At 37.9% G+C, this 22,704-nt stretch overlaps 1 protein-coding gene across 2 annotated transcripts in view; it reads left to right on the top strand.

The window, feature by feature from the left end:
- The window catches only part of GRL (transcription activator), a 380,056-nt gene that overhangs the window by 24,817 nt on the left and 332,535 nt on the right, over nucleotides 1–22,704 (top strand). For both annotated transcript variants that reach the window (XM_089373054.1, XM_089373053.1), the window contains 4 exons: nucleotides 6,421–6,965; nucleotides 7,053–7,127; nucleotides 11,919–11,999; nucleotides 12,212–12,292. In XM_089373054.1, the coding sequence (XP_089229180.1) occupies nucleotides 6,525–6,965; nucleotides 7,053–7,127; nucleotides 11,919–11,999; nucleotides 12,212–12,292 (678 nt within the window). In that variant the 5' untranslated portion in view covers nucleotides 6,421–6,524. The remainder of the gene's footprint in view (nucleotides 1–6,420; nucleotides 6,966–7,052; nucleotides 7,128–11,918; nucleotides 12,000–12,211; nucleotides 12,293–22,704) is intronic.

A 22,704-nucleotide genomic window follows, 5' to 3' on the forward strand; every position in this document is an offset into this window, starting at 1 on the left:
CAAGTTCTCATTTATATAGCATGTAAGGGTGCACATAACCAAAATAACATAGAGTGTAATCCATCTTTGAATTGAAAATATATCAACAAAGAGGCTCTGGATGGTCTCTAGCATCCAAAAAATCATGCTACAACAAATAGCTACATATCATCAAAACCATTGCCTATCTTGGGATCTTTGTCATTAATATCGCCCTCTTAGCAATTAACATAAGATAGAAAAAATGTAGCATGTCAAGTCAAGATTTTGTTTGAGTTGGGTACATTTTTAGTAGGGTCATGATATAGGAGTTTGACAATCAATGCCACTAACATGAAGGTACATAGAGGGCTTGGTGCTCTTGATTAGATACGAGTCCCATACCCTAGTACATGACAAAATCCAATGGAAACGTTGCAACCCCCCCAATCTTGAAATCCTGAAAAACTGATAAGTCTGCTGGATTTTGAGTGAGATGTAAAATTTTACTTTCTCCTTATGAAATCTAATGAGGTTGGAACCACTCTCAAACACCCTGAGTCATTTCATGGTAATGTTAAAAACTTAAGTAAAAGGATGAAAATGCTTAAAGGAGAATGTCACTTTTACTTTAAGAATTTAACATTACCATGAATTGCATATCAATACTAGGGCCATAAGCTTGAATATTAGGCTGCCCTACTCAAAAAATCTTGTTTCTTTGAATTTTTTTTGCATTTGGAACATCTTTGTGATAATTTTTGTGAAAGCGAATTTTTTTATGGGATTACGCTCCTGGGTTGCTCCCGATTCGCTCCCGCTCTGAGCGTGCTCGGGGAGCCAACCCTGGGTCCAAGTTAACCCACCTCCACAATAGAGCCCCTTCTGTTTGACGAGTACCCTTGCATCCACACTAAGTCTGCTTTTTTGATTTGCTGAGCACAAAATCCTTGGAGGCAACCTTCGCCTTTGCTGTGGTCACCATTCCACTCTGCCTTTTAAAATCCCCATAAAAAATCCACGTAGTAGTTGGGAGAGAGGAGGCCATCTAGTACCAAAGGGGAGCCCATTCTGAATTGAGGTTTGGAGTGGACATCACCCAAAAACCAATCACTTGGTCCTTAATCAGAAGAGTGACCCAAGTGCACCAAAGAGTGACCCAAGTACACCAATCCGCTGGGTCCGATCCAAAAGATATCATGAAGCTGTGTAAAGACAAAGTAAGGGCTGCCACCACTTGTCCATTCCCATGGCAAAGCTTTGAAGCCCAAAACGGTCCATTCCAATAATAGTTTATCTCTGGTTCCAAAGTCCATATCCGGCTAGCTTGGCTTCCTGAAGGAAGACCACATTTGATCGAAAGCGCTACAAAATACCTCTAACAAACTGGTTGTGATTGGAAATCATCACGTCTCAACGTTCCATGACAATGAAGAAAACTTGATTTCAAGAGGGAGATGATGTCCCAAGATATTGTATTGATTGTCTATCTTAAACCCTTAAGCATATGATGATTTGGTGAGTTAATCATCACATCCTTATAGGATTTTGGTTCTTGTTGAAGGCTTTGGTCAACAATTGGCTTGTCCAAAAGAGAGAGGAAAGAAATCATGTTCTGCTTACGAGGCTTAACTTGTCAATCTTGCTCAATCTCCATGTTATTGGACTCCTGACAAACTATAGGTGCCTTTACTTAGGGATTGGTGTATGAGGCGACAATGCCCCACCTTCAAGATTGAACTAGGAACTGAAGGGGTCGATTCACTTGATTGCTAGATTTCCAAACAACATCAGATCCAACAATAGAAGAACTAATTGTTTCTGCATCTGGACCACTATAGTTTAAACCAACTCCATTGGAGCTACTAGGTGTAGTGCCATTTGCTCTCGAATTTGCAACACCACTCAACCAACTACCTCTCTTGGCATTTGCGACTCCAAAAGAGCCACAACCACCAATACCTTGCTATGAAACCACAAAAGAGCCCCTCACCATTGTGCCTTAAGAAGAAGGGGTCACACCAACATCATTACCAATAGACTTTGCTAGCTTGGGACTAGGAAGAGGGTAGTCACAAATCAAATGATCCTGTCCTTAGTAAGTGAAGCAATCATTTGGTAGGTTGAGATATTGAACTTTGTCTTGATTGACTCCATCAATAGTGTACACTTAAATGAAGGGGAAGCTTTCACTTGAGGTGAACCTCACACAAGCACTAGGATCCACTCGAAATGAATTACTTTGGCCATTAGGGATGAGAAATTAACCAAATTAGTGAGCAAACAGATCAACAAATAAACACATATCTTTTGGAAAGGTTGGGAACTCTAGCCAAAGCGGATGACTAGCTAGCCCATGATCCTCTGGGTTAAATCTAGCCTCAACCAGTGCAAATAATTAAGGGAATTAGAAGTGTTTAAAGTACCATTGTAGCACATGTGAGTTGCAACATTGGACTTAAACAAAAGGAAAACATATTTCGAAGCCAAACGCTAGTGGGAATTCAAGGATTTACTCTTGGCTTGCTTGTTCAACAAGCACCCACGATTGAAAGCATCTTCATCTGTCATGCAACATAAAGAGAACATAGTGACTTCACGAGTCTCCGAATGTGTGCCCCTCAAAATACTCCTTGTTGTTAGTAAGGAAAAATCGAAATTGTTAGGATCCAGAGGGGGTGGGACATCATTTTGGACTAACTATTGAGAGGAGATGTTGGTCTCCTTGGGGATGGTCTCACAATAGAGGCTGGCTTTCACTTGAGGTGAACCTCACACAAGCACTAGGATCCACTCGAAATGAATTACATTGGCCATTAGGGATGAGAAATTAACCAAATTAGTGAGCAAACAGATCAACAAATGAACACATATCTTTTGGAAGGGTTGGGAACTCTGGCCAAAGTGGATGACTAGCTTGCCCATGATCGTCTGGGTTAAATCTAGCCTCAACCACTGCAAATAATTAAGGGAATCAGAAGTGTTTAAAGTACCATTGTAGCACATGGTGAGTTGCAACATTGGACTTAAACAAAAGGAAAACATATTTCGAAGCCAAACGCTAGTGGGAATTCAAGGATTTACTCTTGGCTTGCTTGTTCAACAAGCACCAACAATTGAAAGCATCTTCATCTGACATACAACATAAAGAGAACATAATGACTTCACGAGTCTCCAAATGTATGTGCCCCTCAAAATACTCCAGAGGGGGTGGGGCATCATTTTGTACTAACTATTGAGAGGAGATATTGGTATTCTTGGGGATGGTATCACAATAGAGGCTGGCTTTCCTTCTCCCATCACTAGGTCCTCACTTGCAACCACCAACGTTCTATCTGCATTCAACTCTACAAGCCCTGGATCCTCAACTTGTGAAGTAGCACCCTCCATACATAGAGGCTCATCTATTGGCATAGTGCCATCCATAGCATGAGAATCTGCATTCAAACTGATCATAAACACTTTAACCTCCTAGGGTGCTTAGGGCACTCACATTGCCTTCTATAGTGGGAGTAGAAGAACCCTTCTTTATAGTTGAGAACTTGGCATTCAAGGAGTGCACATAACTTGGACACCACCCTCACTCTCAGATGGACTCAGAGGGATGTAGTTAAGGCAAAATGTTTCCTTGAATGGCTTCTATGCTAACACACATTATCAAACCTAGGAACCTTAGAACACCCATGATCATTAAAGACATGCCCTGCAAATACCAGATCTTCATTTGCATTTGCAAACCCTTGCCTGTTACCAGATCGATCCACAAGAAAATCCATCCCTATTGATTGGTATGGCCTCTGTAGATAATATGTTCTCACTCTTAGGGAATGTGTCAGTGTATTGCTGTTACAATGTCCTTGCTGTTCCCCTGTCATTGTCGTCTTTTATGGAAATGGAATTCCCACAGACTACTCTTTCATTGTTAGACACTGCAAACTTGGATACTACACCACTGAAAAATCCCTTATCAAACCTGCTGTGGCCATACTGTCTGTTGGAACTTGGTACTGCCATAGAACCCTCCCATGCACCTGTATTGTGGTCAACAACATCCCTTGCACTGTCTGTACCTCCCTCCATACCCCCAGGTACCTTCCCGCCCTTGTTTGCCTCCATCGCTTTGCCATTATCAATGCCCCAGTTAACTAACTTAGCTCTAAGGGTTTCAATGTTTGAGCAAATCAATTTAAAGTTTTCAACTCTGTACAAAATCTATATGATTTCGTGAAGTGCATGTGTGAAAAAGCAAATGTTGCAGTGGTAGTGCAAAAAAATCACGCTTCCCTATGTGCAGTTGCATCTGAGCTAGGAGTCCAGGACAAAATATTTTTTTTGTATCTGCAACTGGTATTTCTTGATGTCAAGGAAACTTCTTGAAGGATCAGTTTTCTTTGTAAATAAAAGGAATTGAACCATGCCAATATATACTATCCCAGCCATTACTGAGTGACACATGAATAGTCACGATTCCTTGCAAATTTCCACAAATTCTTTACCGTCCATATTATTGGAGAGAAAAATTGTATTGCCAATAAGCTGATTTGTAGGATGAAAATATCTTCTGCATTATTTCACAAACTTGAATCTTTCCATGATAGTGATGACATCTTACGTTTGCATTTAGATTATGATTTAATAAATTAATATCTTTCAAATTTCATCACCTCTAAGAAATATATTGATGAAAAAAAAGCTTTGTATCCCTCCAGAGAACTTTCAGAAGAACAAATTGCAAAGATGTAGTGACTTGTCAATTGATACACACCTTGTGGCTTACAGAAATATATATAGTACGTGTCAAATACAAAGACAAATGCAGTTCAGTTGATGCACAGCCTGCAATTTTAGGGGCATAAGAGTGAGGGATGGCTATCAGTTGGATTATTCCAACTCTTTAATAAACCAAATGAATGTTAGGAAAATATATGTACTATTCTTGGATTTTGTCACCAATTTAGAAGAGTGAAGTTGATAGAAAATCTAAATTATCCTGATACTGGACTGTTTATCCTGTATGTGCGCCAAGTTGTCAAAATATACTTTACAAGATGAAAGATACTTGACATGAGATTGCCAATTGTGCCTAAAAGATTTGGGTTTTTTCCCATTGGTTGTTGCATTACCTGGTTTGGTGTGGAAACTTCAGATTTAAAGGACATGCCTATTATTGTGCACTCAACTTAATTCCAGCTTGACCTATTGCAGATGGTCAAACATTCTGTACATCGCATCTTAGAAGACACCATGTAATTTTGCTTATAGCTTCGTCATAGGTACAAATCCAGAGGGGGGTAGAGTATGCACACCTCCATAAACTCTAGCATTCAAAGTGCTGCAGAGGCAGGTTTCTTGTCCCACAAACAAGGGCCCCTCATACACCAATCTGGTGTCTGGCTTGGCCGTGACCTTAAAATGAGATTATTATTATTATCATCAAGATGGGCTGTGCAGTGATTAGCTACATTAAAAGATTTGACTGCAATAATTTTTGCCATATGTTGATGGGCTTAGCATTCTTTCTTGCAATCATCAATGTGTGTCTTTGTCCTCAATTGTCATATCCATTTGCATAGGGGAACTTCTTGTAGTTGGCCTATTATCCACATAATTGCAAAATGTCATTTAAGTATAAAACCAATGTTGACAAAACAAGGTGACAGTTATGATATGACATAACTGGTTTAATATGTTTGCATGTTGCCATCTTGTCTGGATTGTCCTCCATTTTTAGGCTTCCTTGGTTTGGCTTGTGTTTCATTGGGGAACATTGACTTGTGTGCAATGCTCTCTAATGGTTATCAGTTCTCTAACTATGTTTGGCATGTAAGTTCTTCTTTTAACCATACAGTTCCAATGTTAAAGGAGGTTTGCTGAGTCAGTGGAAGCGGGATGCTGTTAATTTTCCCACTGTTGTTCAAGTCTCCCCGATGACATTTTTGCCCCATGTGGTTTACTTGTGCTTGTGCTTGTGTTTGTGGATGGGCTGGGTGCAATTGCTGAGTGACTTTGGCAGAATAGATTACCCCCCAAGTCACAGCTACTTAGCCAAAGGGATGCTTTTGTAGATTGTGAGACACTTCTAGGACATTGGAATATCCCACGCAGAACAGTTACCACTTTCTGGCGTTCATCAGAGGCATTTCAATAAAAAGGCCATAAATTTCAAATGGGTTTCCCTTTCTCAATGACCTTATCATTGCTTGCTGTTTGCACTCTGTCATTATAGGTTCTGTCTCGTGATCCTTCCTGTCTGGCTCTATTCTTTCATCTTGGAAAAAATATTTGAACTTTGATACTATTTGCTACAAAATGATTGCATTTGCTTCATAATAGTTTGTCTTAATTACATGGTTGAATTTCAATGGATATTTTCCCATAAAAAATTGTAAATTGGAGTATTATTTGAATGTCAAACAACCTTTGCTCACATAATGAAAGTTGGTAAATCAAATGGTTTTGCAGATGGTTCACTGCTTTTAAAGAATGCAACAGCAATTGGACCACGAGAAAACTGAAATTTCTTATCCTGTGCTGGTAATGTTCTGATTAACAATTTCCCAGACAGGATGGCTGTAGAAAGTTCAAGCAGCCACCAATTTATGGGTAAATCTCGACAGAGCTTTCTGAATCAGGATATCTCTCCAGATTCATCTGTTAAATCTAGAGACTGGGATACCACTTCTAGATGGTCAGAACAATCCAATCCTGAAATAGTTTCTCCATCTACCTCATCTAATTGGAAGCACACACATTCATCCACTCCTCCTGGTAACAGAAATTTCCAAAAGGCTCGGCATATGCAATGGGTTTTTCAACTTGTTGATGTGGCTGAAGGGCTGATGGCCAAGATGTACAAGCTCAATCAAAAGTTGGATTATCCAGAGCCTAATACATTCCAATTTTCAGATTCCTTCTGGAAAGCAGGTGTGATACCCAATTTCCCAAAGCTATGCACGCATATCACAAAGAAGTTCCCGGAGCATCCTGGGAAGTTGCAGCTGGAAAGGGTAATGACTTTTGGCAATATTATTGCTTGTAAGTAGACAGTTTAATGCCTTTCATTTTATTCTAGTCAAATGACTTCTATGTTGCAGGTTGATAAACTTGGACTGGATTCTTTATATGAAAATGTGGAGGCATACTTGGAAAACTTGGAGCCATGGCTTATGGTGTGTTTGATATCCTAAACCAAATATCTTTTCCTGTGTGATTTGAAGCATTTATGCATGTACCTTGAGATGCTTATATGGGCTTGCGAGCAAATTTGGTTCTTTTTGGATTTATTAGATAATATTAGCAGTTGTATATCATATGCAGCAGTACTATCTATATCTGACTGTTACTACAAATATGTTTTTATTGGTAATAGTTTGAGCTGTTGAAAGATATTTGAGGTATAGTAAAATATTTTCTGTTGCTGTTCCAAATTTGAAGAATTTGAGTCTATAATATCAAATGCTTGTAAAATCTTGCAAACAAGCATAATTCTCTTTGGATATGTCAGACAGGAATGGTAGTTGCGTGATGTTATATTATTAGACTTCTATTAGGATCATGTTCTTGTTATGTTATTGGACTTTGTATTAGTATCACACTCTTAGAAATGCTTCTCCTTGGCAAGAATTCTGTTAAGATATCTTCAAATTTCATATTAAAATTTGTCTTCCCTGCCATACCTAATTGTGCCCAAAAGCGTGCAGAAAAGATGGATAAGTTTTAAAATCAACTATGAGGCCAAAGATGGCTATGATTTTTTGGTATTAGTTACATTTAAATCTACCAAGTTTCAAATTGCATAATTCTACTACTTATTTTGAACCCCAAAGAGTGTGCTATTGGAAAGTATTCTTTCCTCAATCTAATTGCTACTATTTTCAAAAATGTTCTGTGCCCTGATACCCAAATAATCTGACTATTAAGGAAAGATACAATAATATACCATTTATAAAAGAGTGATTCATTAAGAAGCAAATGCTGTCTCGCAGGACCATTTGAGAGTGACATTATAGGCTTCTCAATTTTCATATGCGTGCATATGGCTTCTCGTGACTATTGCAGGATAAACCACAAAATGGTTGGTGCATCATGTCTATAAAGTAGGATCGTTGAGTTATCCCCAAAGTCTGATATACATTTCTAACATTAACGGTTAAGTGTTTTTGATCAAAAGGGAAGTGAATCGTGATATTATGTGTACACTGAAAAGTATATAGAACACAGAGACTTTATCTGATAAAATGAATTCCCCTTCTCAACTGGGAGGGGTAGATCTCAATGATTACAATTTCTCCTCCATGCTAGCTTTGTATTCTTTCAAGTAAGATGTGGATAAATCTGAAAAAAATGATTACAATGTAATTGGCAAAAACACAACATGCTTAAACTCATGGAAGGGTTTCTTCTAACACATTTTGAAATCTGAAGGAGACTCCAAAGAAAGCCTTTCGTTAATGATTAACATATTTCTAAGTAATGAGCAATAGATACCTGGAGCTTTGTTCATCATTACCTCATTTTTTTGTTCTTTTCTTTGGATTTTCTTCCCCGAGTGAGTTGTGGTGAGTTACGAGGGTGTTGTTTTTCTATTTTGAGGAGGCACTTCCAACACAAAGGACCAATTCTTTTTTGTTACCTTTGCAATCCTCTTTCTTTGCTTTTGTTATGATTTTTGGGTTAATCTGGATGTTTTGTTTCTTTGCTTTGGGTGACTAGGGTTATTCCCTTGTTTCCTAAGTGATCACAACTTTATTTCTTGCTATTTGAATTATTTTGGTTGGATTGCTTCACGGATTTGTATCATAGTCTGGTCCTTTGATTTTTCATTGATACGTTTGAAGAATTCTAGGTCTCCTAGAGTTTGGAGTTGATTGATGTTGGAGGGGTCAGCCCCATAAAGTTCTTTGGTTGCTTGACAAGGTGGGCTGTTTTTTCTTTTTGTTGATTGTAGCCTTGAATTGATTCTGATCATCTTGAGTGGTTTGCTTACTTTTTCCATGAGGCACTAAAGGGGCATGTTGAGGATTATTCATCCTTGGAGGAGGAGTAGATCACGGGTAGTGCCAAGGAAAATGCCCATAAACATGGCACATATTACATTTAATGGGCAATTGATTGTAATCTAGCTCTTATTGGAAAACCCTATTGCTCAACTAAAAAGGAATGGTCATGGGGAAACCTTTGTCCAATGCTACTTCAATGCAAAAAAGAGCACATGCACTAGCATCCCTTTCATTCTGTTGTTTAAATGAACTTCCCAAGCTATCCTTGATATCCTTTTGTAATGTCCCCAGTTTTTGCATTACCTTGTGATGAGATTAGGAGAGATTTATAGAGCTTATATAAGCCATGTCGTAGGAGTTGGATTGCATTTTGGTGGGACTGGAGGGTTTTGAAATTTTCGGGGTTCAACTGGGATTGCTTGCCATTTTTCATCATCACAATCAGTTTCACACAGTTCAATCCTGGTTTTGCTGCATTCTAACAATTTCCGTAAAACCGAGTTATTAACGGGCATATTTTAATTAGTTACGCTTAAGGTGTTGTTTTAGGACAATTACTTGGAGAAACACCTTAGTGTAATAGCTCGTTGGAATTGGGATGAAAATATCTACAAGATATGATGATGAAAACAGGGCTTTGGGAGGTTAGTGTGATCATGGTGACAGTTTAAGTATTTTTTGGAGATAAAAGCGACTTTAATTGATAATATATAAATCACTTATTAAATAAAAGGAGAAAAAAAAGTTCTAATGGGTAATTAAAAAGGGGCAAAAACCCGTTGGAGAAAAGGAGGAAAATGCATTGAGTGGTTTGTCAAAATTTAGAAATCCAAATCCTTTTGCAGCAACTGGAACTAATTCTCCTAATTGTTAAATTAATTCTTAATAATTTATTTACTGTTTGCTATAGCAAATACTGAATCAATCACACTGCAACCTACACAATTAAACTGCGGAAGAAATAAACACTGGAAGAAATACTAGCACACACACATAAAATGACAGTTATTTTTGGACCAATGTCCCCGGAAAAACCCAACTTGGGAAAACCGGTGCAGCAGCTGAGGGTTTTATTATTATGCAGCAGTGAAATAATCTGAGTACAACTGGATGCTGAAACTGGCAATCCTACAGAGAAAAACTGGCAAGAAAAATCTAGTGAGGAATTTCCTCACTCCACAGGCAAATCCGGGCTTTCATCTCAGCTCAAATTGAGCCGTCCAAACTGGCTTTGCGCAGCTACTGCGTCATCTTAGCGCAGTCACTTCTGTACTCAGCTCGAACCAGTGTTTCCTCAAGCCATCTGGTCTGCTGCTGTTTGTGAAAATGTCTCTCCTGGCCTCTGGAACCTCTACCCAGCTTCTGGCACTGAAACTCTGCTTCTCCCCAACAATTTTGAAATTCCCTCTAGAGGCTACTGCGCTGCTCTGCATCAGCGTCACTGTGGCTCACTTGCCTCTCTGCACTCTACTTTGTCACCAGAACTTGCAGGACATAATACCCTGCAATCAGTGTTTCCTTTGAAAATTTCTCCTTGATGCACATACTTGTTTTGGGTAATAAATACTTGAAGTGACAGAGAATGTCACTTCAGCATGATCAAACTGGCAATGACCTGGCTACCAATCATGCCTAATGAACTAAAAGATGCCAATCTACAGTGTTGTCCTCATGCAGTAGGCCACAGTTGATGTTGACTGCAGTGCCTTAGTTGCATCATTTGCTATTTTCTCCAAGACCTCGACATGATTTAGAATAATTATTATTTTTAAAGATGCATTGCCGCTAATCTCCATTCATAAAAATCTCAAAAATCCTAGGGGCAGGTGAAGTAGTTAAGGTAAGTTGCCTTCTTATCTGAGGTTCATGTTCATAGCCACTCTGGTGCTGACACAAAAGATGAGGCAAGTATATCTGAAAAAGAATTGAGAAATTCTTAATGTGCTCACAGAGGGTGGAATGGAGTCAATGCAAGTACCATAGAAGTTAAATTTACAAGGCAACAGCCATTTTAACCAAACAAGATAACATTGTGAGCAACCAAAAGTCTGAAATCTATCTAGCCCGACGGGCTTGTCTAGCACCGGGTTATTCGAATTGAAACTGCACCGTGGTAGAGTATTATGCTGTAACGTTCAGGAAACTTGAAATTAACTTTTCCAGCTCATATACATAAAAACTTGAAATGAATTGTTTGTGATAGTGTTGCAAAACCTGGCATCAGAAAAAAATTGGCAGGGTCATCAGGAAAATTGGGAAAGAATCAACAAAACTTTGAAAACTTAGCAACCTGAAAATCTAAGAAAAAAATTGGAAATATCAGGAGAAATCAGAGGTTTTTGCAACACTGGTTTGTGATATAATATTACAGCTCGCTCCCTTTTAATATACCATCTGACAAATTAATAGTCACAAGGCTAGTGCTTTTTAACAGCCACATTAAGGAAGCATATCACAAGGCTATTTGAAAGCCGGCAATCACATAGTTTGAATGTCCCAACTTGTGAGGATATGATTATTGCTTGTGTACATTCCAAGCCCATTTGTCTTATCATTAATTAATTGGGTACGAAGAGTGGAGAATTTGGCTTGAAATCAGTGATTTTGACAACTTGATGGTTTCTTGAATTTGTTCTTGTCAAATAATTTTGATTATATTATCTTCTTTGCTTGTTCAATTCTATTGGTTATCTTATTATCCTTAAATACCGCTATTTAATTTTTTGTAGTTGTTTTGTTAAAACAGACATGCCTTTCATTTTATTTATAGTTAAGGACAAGGATTGCCGTCTGTGCTTTAAAGCTTAAATCATAATGCCTCGAAGTTTAGGGACCATCAATGTTAAGTAATTCTTTAAGGTTGCATTGCAAGAAAATGAACGATTTATGCTCTAGGAAAACTTCAACTACTTATGGACAAGTATTTCCTTAATCTGAAATTAATTTTATGCTTTGTGATAGTTACTTTTGGACTTGATGACATTTCGAGAGCAAGCGTTGCGACTTATTTTAGATCTGAGTAGTACTGTTATCACACTGCTGGTAAGGGCACTGCATTTTCTTGTTGGCTTCATGTTGAGCAATTATTTGATACATACATTTTATTGTATTCCTAAATGATGATTTTTCTTCCAGTACAATCGCTAGTGCTTCATTGGATATGATCTAATAGTTTGTGGAAATATCAGTGATTGATGTGGGAAATATTACGTCCATATTTTGTATATTTGACCTGAATGTTGGTATATATGCAGCCCCATCAGAATTCACTGATCCTCCATGCCTTTATGGACCTTTTTTGCGCATTTGTACGTGTAAATCTATTTTCTGACAAGGTAATTCTATTCCATGAAGGCATTTATTCTATTAGCTATTTTCAAATTATCCAGAATTTCTACAACAATTTTTGCATAGATAGGATAAGCAAAGTGTATTAATATCTTACAAATGACCACTAAAGTAGGTCGACATGACTGTTAGGTACAATGATGTCCATAGAAAGCAGGAGCACTAAAGTAACTCCTATATAAAAGCAGAATGCAAAAAATAAAATAAAGAGTCTAACCTAGATCTTGGAAAGCCAACTTTGAAGATGGAGAGACAAAATGGGAGAAGGATGTACAAAGTGAGTGGATCTAGAATCTATGATACCAACGGTACGAGCCTATCTTGGTCCACTAGAATTATGTTTCCCAACACCTGAGGCCGAATAGAGAAAGCTCATAATAGATGTGTCTGGAAAAAGTGCTAGAAGAGTAGCTGGATTGAGTGCAGTGTTGTTGCCTGGAAGAGAAAGCTCATCACTGTGGTTTGGAGGATATCATCTGGCTATTGATTAGCCTGCCAATATGAGGTTTAGACTGGCAACAATGTTAGGGTCTCAAGGAAGTAGAATTAATGCTTCAAGTTAACACTGATCTAAGGTCAGGGATGTTAATCCTTTTTCTAGCAGGGGTACCCTTAGAAAATTTTGCATTCTCACTTGCATTTTGATGAGTCGGGCAGATTGGTGACATGACATAGCCCTCCTTGATGGGATGGTTGTATTCTGATTTTTGGATTCTTTCGCATTTCCCAAGGGAGCTCATGTATATTGAGGCACTGTTTATACCTACGGAGGCATTTCTGGGGTTAATTGGCACACAGTGGACACCTCCTATGCATGCCATGTGGGATACCTTTGAATGTTATACCTGTTTGTCATTTTATGAGTTGATTATCACATGATTCAAGGGCAGATTTGCACCTACAACAGTTATGCCAGCTGTGGGCTAATTTGATGACATGGAGAGGATGATTTGGATGACTTATGATGAGGTGTTGTTTATTCGAGACACCCTTGATTATGTGGATTTACCTTGAAGACATCAATTGAAGAACTAATGAGCTGGAAATTGAGGTCAACCCCATTGTTTTGGATGCCACTCTGCTTGAAGCAAAGATATATATATATATATATATATATATATATTAGAATGAATAAATGATCAATGATTTTTACAATGAGGGCCCTTGGCTTAAATAGCCTCGAGTGCCTTTTCGTGAAGGGTCATGATCTATTGATCATGCCCTTCTTCCTAAATTATATATATATATATTGCCTCCTCTCGAGAAAAATGTGTTGTCCTCAAAGCTTAGTTAACCAAGGGTGTTGTTGACAAAATGCTTCTGTCTACCAGGAGGCTTTTTCTTTTGGTAGGTTCTTCCACTTAATAAGATATTATTTAATTACTCATGATAACAATTTATTTTGCCTGGTGGTGATGATCCCTTCTAGTTCTAAAACAATCTTCCTTTCATCATCTAATGTGGGAAGTGCCGTCTGTGCTTCTTGGTGTTTTCCTAGTGCCTTTTTAAGGCAAGATACATGGAAAACGTTGTGAATGTGACTTGTATCGAGAAGGTTCAAGTTGTATGCTACTTGGATGATATTTTTGTTAATCTGATATGGACCATAGAACTTTGGTGCTAATTTGTTTTTTCCTTGTTGTTTTAGGGATAATTGCTTGTAAGGTTGAAGCTTAACAAATACCCATTCTCCAACCTCAAATTCTCTTTCTGTTCTACGTTGGTCGGCTTGTTGTTTCATACGATTTCTTGCAACATTTAGATTTTCTTTTAGTGCTTGAAAGACTTTTTGAGTTTCTTTTGACTGATCTTTTACTGCTAGGAACTTTGTTTCAATAATGGCGAATTACTTCCACTTAAGAGGGCCATAACCACAAAAAGCTTGGAATGGGGTCATTTTTGTTGAAGTGTGATAAGTGGAATTGTACTACCATTTAGCGAGGTGTAACTACTGAACCCACTTATTTTGTTTGTGTTGCATAACAATGAAGGTAAGCTTCTAAATATTTATTGACAATTTTTGTTTGATCGTCTATTTGAGGATGATAAGTTGAACTCATGTTGAGGTATGTTCCAATTTGTTTGAAAAATTCCCTCCAGAAATTCCCCTTAAATTCGGCGTCTCTGTCACTAACAATGAATTTTGGGAATCCATGTAATTTGTAGACATTTTTTTAGTGATTTGTTTTACGGAGTCTGATTTCTTTATTCCCATGAAGTGTGCATATTTGGTGACCCTATTGACTACTACGAGGATTTTGTCTTTTCCATCCAACACGGGTAGCCCTTCAATAAAATCCATCGATATTTCTTCCCACTTTTGGTTTGGAATGTTTAGGGAGTGGAGCAATCTAGGGGACATAATGTTCTCACTTTTATTTCTTTGGAATTGATCACACTTTGCTACATATTCTTGAATATCATTATTCATCCCCTTCCAAAAAAAAATTATTGTGCATTATAGTAGGTTTTAAATAAAACCACATGTCCTGTTTCTAACGAATCTTGGATTCCTTGAGAACTTTGGACTTAAATTTTGAATTTGGGCTTCAGTAAATTCTTCCTTTATACCAAAGAATATCATTTTTCTATTTGAATTTTGAATTCTGAGCGTGATTATTGATTATAGTGCATGTTTCTGGATCTTTTGCATACTCACTTTGAATTTCATTAAGCCATTTTGGGACTACAATTGAAATTGCAAGCAATGATGACTCTTCATATTTTCGGGATAGAGCATTTGCTACTACGTTGTCTTTCCCTTTCTTTTGTAATATCTCCATATCAAAAGAAACAATTTTTTCGATCCATTTCTGTTGCTTTGTAGAAAGTGTTTTTTGTTGGAGAAAGTGTTGAAGACATTATGATATGTTCTTTTCAAAAAATTACTTCCCAAAATATATTGTCTCCATTTGGTTAATGCATACATAATGGCGAGCATTTCCTTGTCGTATGTAGATTTTAGACATTTTCTTTTATTGATCTTCCTCCTTTCAAATGCTATTGGACAACTGTCTTGTATCAACACTTCTCCTATTCCAAAACCCAAGGTGTCACATTCGATTACAAAAGGTTTTGAAAAGTCCAAAGTTGATAATACAAGTGCAGTGGACATAAACTCCTCTAAGGTTTCGAAACACTTTTTTGCCTTATCATCCCATTGGAATACGGTCTTCTTTAAAAGGTTTGTTAGGGGTGCGCTTATATGAACATACTTTCGAATAAACCTTCGATAGTATCCTGTTAAACCCATAAATACTGTTAATTTAGAAATGTTAGTTGGCTTGGGCCATTGTGTGATAGCTTTAATCTTGTTTGGATCTACTTTGACTGCTTTCTGTAATATCACGTCCAAGGTACTCTACTTCGTCTTTTCCAAAAGTGCATTTGGACATCTTTGCATCAAACTAATTTTCTTTGAGAATAGTGAGACTTTGTTCCAAGTGTTGTAGATGCTCCTTCCATGTTTTACTATAGACTAGAATATCATCAAAGAAAACTAGCACAAACTTCCTTAAGTATGGTCAAAATACCTCATTCATGGTAGCTTGGAAGGTTGTTGGAGCATTAGTTAACCCAAAAGGCATTACTTTAAACTCATAATGACCTTCATGAGTTCGAAATGCGGTTCACGATGTCTTCTAACCTTATTGTGATTTGGTAGTATCTAGATCTCAAGTCCAATTTTGAAAAATATTTGTTTCCATGAAGTTCATCTAACATTTCGCTTATGAAGGGAATAGGGAACTTGTTTTTAATCGTTATCTTGTTTAATCCTCTGTAATCTATGCAAAGTCTAAACGATTCATTCTTCTTTCAGATTATAATCACCGGAGCAACGTATAGGCTTCTACTTTTTGTGATGAGACAACATTTTAAGAGATCTTAGACTATTCTCTCGATTTTAGTTATTTGATGATGTGGATATCTATATGGCTTGATGTTGACAGGGTTTGATCCCGACTTGATTTCGATTATGTGCTCAGTTTTTCTTTCAGGAGACATTTGTGGTGGAAGATATTCAAATACTTTCTTGTGTTTTTGAATTAACTCCTGAATCTCAGGGGGTTATTTGCCAACTAATTTTGAAGCCATCATTTCCATCTGATGACATTGCACCATATATGCTATAGCTCCTTTTCAGATCAACTTCATCATTTGATAGAATGACACAATCTAATTTTTAGGTGGTTAAAAACCATATGACTTATATTTCTGTCCTTCCCATCTAAACTTTATAAATTGTTTTTGATGGTTGGTAGAGTAAGTACCTAAAGTTTGTAGCCATTGGACACCTAGGACCACATTCACTCCTCCAAGCAGTACGATGTAATATGGGGATTCTAAATTGTAGTCTTGATTCTGCAATTTAACCTTATGGCATTTCCCGTTCCTTCGATTTTCTTTCCATCTCCTACCATCACTTTCATGTTGGGCATTGGATATGTGAAAATGTTTGGCCTTTTCGCAAGATTTGAATCCAAAAAATTGTGAGTGCTTCCTGTATCAATTAGAACCATTACATTGTTCCTTTTGATATGCCCTTTTAACTTCAAGGTCTGGGGCTAGGCTATTCCTGTCATGGCTGATAGCGATACTTGCAAAAATTTTCACCATCTGATTCTCGGGATAATTGTTGAGTGAAAATTCCTATGCCGGAATCCCTTCTGCAGCAAACTGATGTTACTTCTCCTACTTGATTAAATCATACAAGTTATTTACTGTTTTATACAGTAAATTTCGAAGTAAATACATCTGCAACCTTCACTCAATTTACATATATGCAGAAACAAAACACTGAGCAAGAAAGAAAAATAGAACACATAGGACACAATTACTTTTGGACACATAGTCCTCGAAAAAACCCAATGCGGGAAAACCAGTGCAGCGTCTCTGAGGGTTTTGTTATTATGCAGAAGAAATTCTTAGTACAATTCTAGGAAGCTCAACTAGCAATCCGATATAGAGAGAATACTGAACAAAAGACTGGTGAAATGATCTCACCTTGTCACTGGAGAATCAATCACTGATCCTTCTACTCTGGAGGCTCTGTGTCACCCTCTGCGTAGAACTACGTCAACCCCTCTTGGGTATTACGCTACCTCTCCTTTGGATCCTCTGCTGGCTAAGAAATCGACCTTCTGCCTCCCAGACTCACACCCTGGCTTTCGACAACCGAACTTCGACTTCCCTTAGCAGTAACTCGACTTCCCGTCAAGGACTGCGTTGCCTCTGCGTCAACGTTGCGTAGGCCAGAGTCAACCTTCCTCTAGACTTCTTTCTGTTCTCTCTTTGCCTGGTACTCTCTGGAAATTTCTTCTCCCGGATTCTCACTGCCCCTCTGCTGCAAAATCTCCTCAATCGATTTTCCTCCTGAGAACTTCTCACTTCTGAAAATCGATTTTCTCAATCTCTGTGTGTGTGTTTTCCAAATGACCGTCAAGCCCCTTCTTATATCTTCCTGTTGGACAACCAACGACCTATATTACATCTTAATCAAAGGCTCAGATCGTTTTGACTTGATCCATGGCTTTTTCTAGAAGATTCACCCATGATTAGATTAATACCCATTAATATTTTAATTTTCCTAAGTTTAGACTTAGGAACCCCATTAAAAATATTAATTATTTTCCCAAAACGCTTTCTGGATTCTTTGGAATACCTGTGCCCAAGCCTCCCTGCAAAATTTGAGGCTTAGAGCACATCCGATGCTACCCGAAATCAACATTGAGAATCATCAACTTCTTCTATGTTTGATTCTTCACTATCTGCATTGGTTGCTTCACATTTATATAAGCTTTTGGTATCCTTTCCCTTAAAACATTTGTGTCTAGGGTCCCATTTTTCACCACAATGTTTGCATTTACCCTCCTTTATTCTTTTGACCTCCATACTAGGTTTTCCTCCTCGTAGATGTGGGGGAACCTACTTCGTATTCTCCATGTTAGAAGTTTTGGGAAACCTTCGTCTTGAGTATACTCTTTCAACTTTTGGCAATGGTATTCTCTCAAATTTCTTTTCTGCAGCTTTTGCTTTCCGTCTTGCCTCATCTATAGATGTAACATCATGAAGCTTAAGTTCATTATGGAGATAAGGTTCAAGTCCAATGATATATGATTGAATAAGGAGTTTTTTTTGTTAATTTGGGCACTCGTGTAGCTAGTGTTTCCCATTCTTTAGTATACTCATCCACATCTCCCTTTTGTTGTAGTCTGGTGAGTTTTGTGATGAACTTCTTCTACTTTGACACCCTGGATCCATTTAAAGAAAGCACCTCTAAATTTACACTAACTGGTTGCATATGATGATTTATTCCACCACATGTATCGGTTATATGCATCACCTTCTAGCGGCATGGATGCATGTTTTGATTTTTTCATCATCGTTCGTCAATATTGTAAATCTCAAAATATTCCTTTGCCTTAATGAACCATGCTACACTGTGTTTCTTATAAGTTATTACCGTCAAATTTCGATAACTCAAGTTTTGCTCGTAGTTGTTATGTGACAACTGGTGGCTTGAATGAAGGAATTTGGTTTGAAATCAACATATTTGAAGATTCATTATATTGTTTTATGGATTGGGTAGGTAGATGAATGTGGAGATTCGGGAATTTGATGTGATCTCACTGCTTTGATGTATTAAAAGAAATCTTGTTGTTTAGTGGCTGCATGATCCTTTGAAAAGATCAGGTTCAACATATTCATCACTTGATTGTGATTATGATCAACTCGGTTTCGCAGGTCTGTGTGGCCCTTTTGATTGGCATTATAATTTGTTGGAGCTGATTTTCTATACTCTTTGTTTTATCCTGGAGCTTCATAAAGTTCACGTTACTCTGATTGAGCCTCTTGACAAAATATTCCAATTTTTTACCAAATTCATTCATCGTCATTGTTCGAGTAAATGGTGGTGAGCTTTGTTCCATTTTGACTTGACCCCCCTTTTTTCTTAATTATTTAATTATTATCTATATAATTAATAATCATTTAATAACTATATTATAATTAATATCTAATTAATTAATTATAATTAATAATTAATTTATTTCTATATAATTTTTCCCAAGGAAAAATCGTAATTTTCATTGATAGTTGAAAATTACATGCTATAGATGTTAGTAGCATATGTTGTAAAAGTGGTCAAAGCCATTGACTGTGCTATTCTATCCAAAAATGAGTCAATCCCAAGCATGGGACACTGTTTAAATAATTACATATGATATGTTCTGGAAATATATAGACATGAAATGTACAATAACAAAAATTAAATACATCAAAAAAGCTCCATATATGACATAAAATCAGGGCCTGTTGGCCCCATCCTACTACACGTCCATATATGGCCGATGGTAGTCGTTGTAGCATCCCTGATCAGACTATTCCCTAATCAACCAGATCCCTCGTGGGTGGAGCGAGGCTTCTTTGGATAGCTGATCAGAAATTTGGTTGCGCTCCTTGTATATATGATGACAAGAAATATAGTCAAAATGAGTCCTCAGCATCAATGTGTCATCCAAAATATGTCGGAGTGCATGAGTGTGACATGCAGATTGATGATTAAACCAATTTATGATAATCTGTGAGTCACCAAAAATCTGTAAACGACGACATCCTTTCTCAAGTGCAAAAAATAATAAATGACGGAGGGTAATGAGTTCAACAAAGTTGTTTGTTTCGTCCCCCAGACCCATTTGGATCTTATAGTAGTGGTTGTTAGTGATATGTAGGAGGATGCCCCGCCACAGCCATGATGCTGCGTCGAGCCATCAAAGTATGCCCATGGAGTATTACGGTCAATAGTCTTGGCAGTGATGGTGCACACTGTGGGAACACGGTCATCCATCGAGATGCAATGATGTGCAGTAACATGTGCCCATCGGGGAGTGGTGTCAGTGAAAATGATTTTGTTCCTTTGTAGCCAAATACACCAGCAGATCAAAATAGGTAGGTTTCGTATCCTGTGTGATTGTGCAGTCGTCCACCATAGATGCCAGGCCTCCAAGATGTCCACCCGTGCCATCTAGTTTGGATTTGAAGAAGTGCAGTTACTTCAAGCCAGATAGAAATAGTAAAAGGGCAAGTAAGAAAAAGATGGTCAACAGATTCCAGATCCTGTTTGCAGAGAACACACCAGGATGGTCCTTGATAGGATCGCTTTTGAAGATTATCCCCAGTAGGAACCTTATTCTGGAGAATGCACCACATGAATAATTTGGCTCTAGGTGGTGCCTTCAATTTCTAGAGTATAGTCCACCACCAATCAGTGACAGGTGGTTTGTGATTCGAAAAGATGTGAAGATAACCAAACTTTGGGGAGTATTTTCCATTAAGTGAGTGAGCCCATATAAGCTCATCATCCCCATCGGTAATTCTGACATGGGATTCCATAAGTGAATTTGTATATGATTGCCAAATGGCATGCCAGATGGGAGGGATGCCCAAAATGCCAGAAGATTTCCAGGCCTGTCTGAAGATATTAGTGTTGCCCTGATCGACAATATGGGCCAGTCTAGAGAAACCTGCAATTGAGAGATAGTGTATCAGATCTTAGGGAAGTTGATGTGCGTTCCCACAACCAGTCCATGGGTCCAACCCAATGCGAACCAGATTGCCATTGCCAATCTTCCAAGTCAATCCATCCCTGATATATACAAGCGAGTTTAGGACCGCCCTCCAAACCGTTGAAATATTTGATCTGTCCCAGGAGGGAAGTCTGATCCAGTCGAGGGGATGGAGAGGGGAGATATACTTCTGGGTGACCACCTCTGCCCAAAGATTCCTGGAGGTGAGGACATTCCAGCCCAATTTGGATGCCAGGGCACTTGCAAATATATCTAGATTTTTCATACCCCATCCACCCCATTTTTATTTCTATATAATTATAAGTGATGGTCAATTAATTAATTAATAATTATATATTAAATAACTAAAATCATCTAATTTATGAATGGATGGGGTGTGATGGTTGATTGTTGAAATAGCGGATCAATTGTTAAAATTTTGGTGGTGGGGACAATGTCGAGGTTGTCGAGGAGAATGAGATCGTTGGCAGGAAAACTGAAGATCTCTAGAACAGTACGTGAATGACGGGGAAGGGAAAATGACGGAGCAGTGACAGCAATCATCGATGATAGGTTTACACGGACATGGAAACAAAGACTGCGACGGAAACATAACGCAAATATGGCAGGGAAACAAAATGCAGATGGTGGTAGGGAAACGAAGCGCAGATGGTGCTAGGGAAACGAAGCACAGATGACGACAACTGGAAACAAGATAGCACAGATTGACTACGACGAGGATGGAGAAACGTGCACAGGGTCGAGTGCGGCTCTAATACCATATATATATATATTATACTAGAATGAATAAATGATGATGATTTTTACAATGAGGGCCCATGGCTTAAATAGCTTCAAGTGCCTTTTCATGAATGGTCATGATCTATTGATCATGCCCTTCTTCCTAAATTAATCATAATTCATATATATATATATAACATTGCGTGTTTGAGGTTTAATGACCCTTTTTATGACTTGAAAAGTCATTTGCATAATTCATGGAAGCCCCATGACCCAAGATATGACTATGGGCCCTCGTTTGGGACATCATTTGGAGGTATTGGACCTTCATATTGCATGGCTCATGGGGTTGTTTTAATGTGGCCGTCCACATTGGGGTTATATTTCAACCTTTATTTAAGGTGGTTGCATTATTTGATGATAGACGTTGCATGCTATTTACATTGGGTGCCGCTTTATCACACTTTGAGGTTTGAACCATGGAGGATGTTGACCATCTAGAACAACGTTGGAGCCTTTGGACGCTAGACATGGCATTATGGACTATGATTCACTTTACTTGGAGGATCAATCTCTCTCTTTGGTGGTTTTGCTTATCTTCTAATTGTACATGTGGCTTGACCACTTCTGTTTTGATGTTGTGTTAGATTACTTGATTTTAGGAGTTAGTTAATTTTTGTTTCCTTAGGCTAGACCTAAGGAATTAAATGAGATATTATTATTTTATAGTAAAGGAAATTTTACATCCTCTATATAAAGAGATGTAGTTTGTCATTTGAACTCATGGTTGGATTATGAGAGCATTCCTCTACTTGGAGCTTAATAGATATATCTTTTTTAGAGCATTTTGGTGTTAAGGGCTTTATCTATTTGGTAAATGTTTTTGACTTTAGAGGCTTGTATTTCAAGACTACCACATGGCTATTAAGATTGATCCATTAAAGGGAAACATTATCACTTGGAGGGAGGATGTCCATCATTTTTTTTCGCACTTTCTCCTTTGTTGGTTTGGGGTAAGCATTAATCCTTTTTGCTAGGCCATACTCTAAGGTTCCTTTGTAAGGATTTTGATTTTATCTCATGCCATAGTCAAT

Source organism: Pinus tabuliformis, chromosome 8 (genome assembly GCF_031772625.1).
Source record: "Pinus tabuliformis cultivar Carrire ecotype Pingquan chromosome 8, CPIR1, whole genome shotgun sequence".
Classification (NCBI taxonomy): Eukaryota; Viridiplantae; Streptophyta; class Pinopsida; order Pinales; family Pinaceae; genus Pinus; species Pinus tabuliformis.